The sequence below is a fragment of the Eurypyga helias genome, unplaced genomic scaffold, assembly GCF_000690775.1.
Source record: "Eurypyga helias isolate BGI_N326 unplaced genomic scaffold, ASM69077v1 scaffold13172, whole genome shotgun sequence".
NCBI lineage: Eukaryota > Metazoa > Chordata > Aves > Eurypygiformes > Eurypygidae > Eurypyga > Eurypyga helias.
Genome location: NW_010235371.1, coordinates 47,529 through 50,541, shown reverse-complemented (window position 1 = coordinate 50,541; position 3,013 = coordinate 47,529). Strand labels below are relative to the sequence as shown.

Sequence of the window (3,013 nt, the reverse complement as noted above, 5' to 3'; positions counted from 1 at the left end):
TGTCGGCCCCTTCTTGCCTTGGATGCTCTGGTGCGCGTCCAGGGATGCGTGGGAACGCGTAGGGCTCCACATGTGCTGCCGTAGTGGGCAGAGCGGGATGTTCTTGCGGGTGTGAGAGCCAGTCCATTGTGCCTGAGAGTGTGTGTGTGGTGGGGCTTGGAGGCTGTTTTTTTATGTTTCTCTCCTCCCTGACAGCCTCCATCCTGCAAGTGAGCTTCAAAAGCAGAGCATCTCCATCCCTCCCTCCCCAGAGCACCGCGTGAGAGAGGAGCCGCGGGGGGGGGGGGGGGGGGGGGGGGCAGGCGATGGAAATTTGCTGAGTTGGCATTGCAAGGACTCGCCTCCTAGCCGCCCCGTGATTTATTTGTTTATTTATTTATGTGTTTGTTTGTGTGTATGTGTGTGTGGTGTGTGTGTGTGGTAATTTCGTGACAGCAGCTGCAGAGATGGTCGAGTCGGCAAGAAAAGTGGACGGATCGAGTTAAAGGCAAAAGGAAACGGCTGGGGAGGGGACCCCAGCCTGGGGGTGTACTCCATAGACCTTCAAGCCTCCTGGCTTGGGGGACAGGACCCCTCACCTTACCTGCCCTCTTCCCCCCCTAAAGGTACTTCTCCCCTCTTTTTTCACCCTCCCATCATCCTTGATGCCTCTCCCTTCATCCCACCTCTTCTGTCCCCTTTGGGATATTTCCATGCTTTAGGCTTCTCATCCATCCCTTCCGCAAGCTCTTGATCCCGAGCCATCATCCCTCTCTGCAGACTCTGACCCTTCCCTCCCCCCCGCCACCCCCCTCCATCCTCCATTGAACTTCCCTTCGGCTCTCTGCTCTCCTCCATCCTCCTCCCCGCTCTCAAGCCCCTCTCCCTCACTTCTCCCTTCCCCCTGGGTCCCCCTTCCCGTGTGCCACCATGACCGTGATGGCTGGAGAGAACATGGATGAGACTTCTGCGCTACCTGGCCACCCCCAAGATAGCTACCAGCCCGCTGCCCATGATGACCATGAGTGCTGTGAGCGCGTAGTGATAAACATTGCTGGACTACGCTTTGAGACGCAGCTGAAGACCTTAGCCCAGTTCCCCAACACTCTGCTGGGCAACCCCAAGAAGCGCATGCGGTACTTTGACCCCCTGCGCAATGAGTACTTCTTTGACCGGAATCGGCCCAGCTTTGATGCCATCCTCTACTATTATCAGTCCGGGGGGCGGCTTCGCCGGCCGGTCAATGTCCCCTTGGACATGTTCTCTGAGGAGATCAAATTTTATGAGCTGGGTGAGGAGGCCATGGAGAAGTTCCGGGAAGATGAAGGATTCATCAAAGATGAGGAGAGACCCTTGCCAGAAGGGGAGTATCAGCGCCAAGTATGGCTCCTCTTTGAGTACCCAGAGAGCTCTGGGCCTGCAAGGGTCATTGCAATAGTCTCTGTCATGGTGATCCTCATCTCCATCGTGATCTTCTGCCTCGAGACCTTACCTGAGCTGAAGGAGGACAAGGAGTATACAGTGCATCGCACTGACAACACCACCCAGGTCTACAAATCCAACATCTTCACAGATCCCTTCTTTGTTGTGGAGACCCTATGCATCATCTGGTTCTCCTTTGAGCTGGTGGTGCGCTTCTTTGCTTGCCCCAGCAAGACTGAATTTTTCAAGAATATCATGAACTTCATTGACATTGTGGCCATCATCCCTTACTTCATCACCCTGGGCACTGAGATGGCTGAGCGGGAGGGGACTCAGAAAGGAGAGCAGGCTACCTCCTTGGCCATCCTGAGAGTCATCAGACTGGTAAGAGTCTTTCGAATCTTCAAACTCTCCCGGCACTCTAAGGGCCTCCAGATTTTGGGACAGACCCTCAAAGCAAGTATGAGAGAGCTAGGTTTACTAATCTTCTTCCTTTTCATTGGGGTGATCTTGTTCTCTAGTGCGGTATATTTTGCTGAGGCTGAAGAACCTGAGTCTCATTTCACAAGTATCCCTGATGCTTTCTGGTGGGCGGTGGTATCCATGACCACTGTGGGCTATGGTGACATGTACCCTGTGACAATTGGAGGCAAAACGTAGGCTCCTTGTGTGCCATCGCGGGTGTGCTCACAATTGCCCTGCCTGTACCTGTCATCGTGTCCAACTTCAACTACTTCTACCACCGAGAAACAGAAGGGGAAGAACAGGCTCAGTTACTTCATGTTAGCTCCCCTAATTTAGCATCTGACAGTGATCTCAGTCGCCGCAGCTCCTCCACAATCAGCAAATCTGAGTACATGGAAATCGAAGAGGATATGAATAATAGCATAGACAATTTTAGAGAGGCTAATCTCAGAACTGGCAACTGCACTGTAGCCAACCAAAACTGTGTTAATAAAAGCAAGCTGCTGACTGATGTGTAAACAAAATCCCAAATCCCCACTCACAGCTTGAAGACTTTAGTGACACGGTCACACTTTGTAGATGCTTTACTGATAGTCTTTGAATGCTTTATTTACCTCGTAAATGCATTGTTGCATTGCGAATTTTTGCTCAGCGATAAAGAAGCTTCCAGGATCCATGAAAGATAAGATTTTGTTTATTTTTAAAAAACATTTTCCACCCCATAAGTGATAACCGTTTGAATTAGTTTAGTTTTAAGCTGTATGATTCGAGACCTAAACTTTTCATCTCCCTTTTCTTTTCTTTTTTTTTTTGATGAAGTTAACGTAAACTAAGCAAGACAGTTTTTAGAGCTATAACGCATATGCATGGATTCCAGTAAAAATATTCTGCGAAACTGCACAGTTGCAAGAAAGTGCATCAGATAACAACAATAAAAAAAGATTAGCAAAACCCTGCGGCAAGTATTTGCTATGGTTTTTGTGAAGGAACGCCAGTTTTCCTTCTGCCCCCTATGTGAAAGATTCCGTACTTCCAATCTACAGATCCACACAGCACCTTATTAAAGACGTACTTAAGCCTGGTCTCTCTTGCTGTCCATAGAGAAACTAAAAGGAAAGTAACCAACAAAACATCTGCAATGCTGCTA

General features: G+C 49.7%; 1 protein-coding gene across 1 annotated transcript; it reads left to right on the top strand.

Moving 5' to 3' along the window:
* Positions 1-909: 909 nt before the first annotated feature.
* Positions 910-2,384, top strand: LOC104505949 (potassium voltage-gated channel subfamily A member 1-like). Its single transcript, XM_010146724.1, is given in 2 exon segments — positions 910-2,053; positions 2,056-2,384. Coding segments are annotated over 2 exon segments (1,473 nt in total).
* The last annotated feature ends 629 nt before the right edge of the window (positions 2,385-3,013 follow it).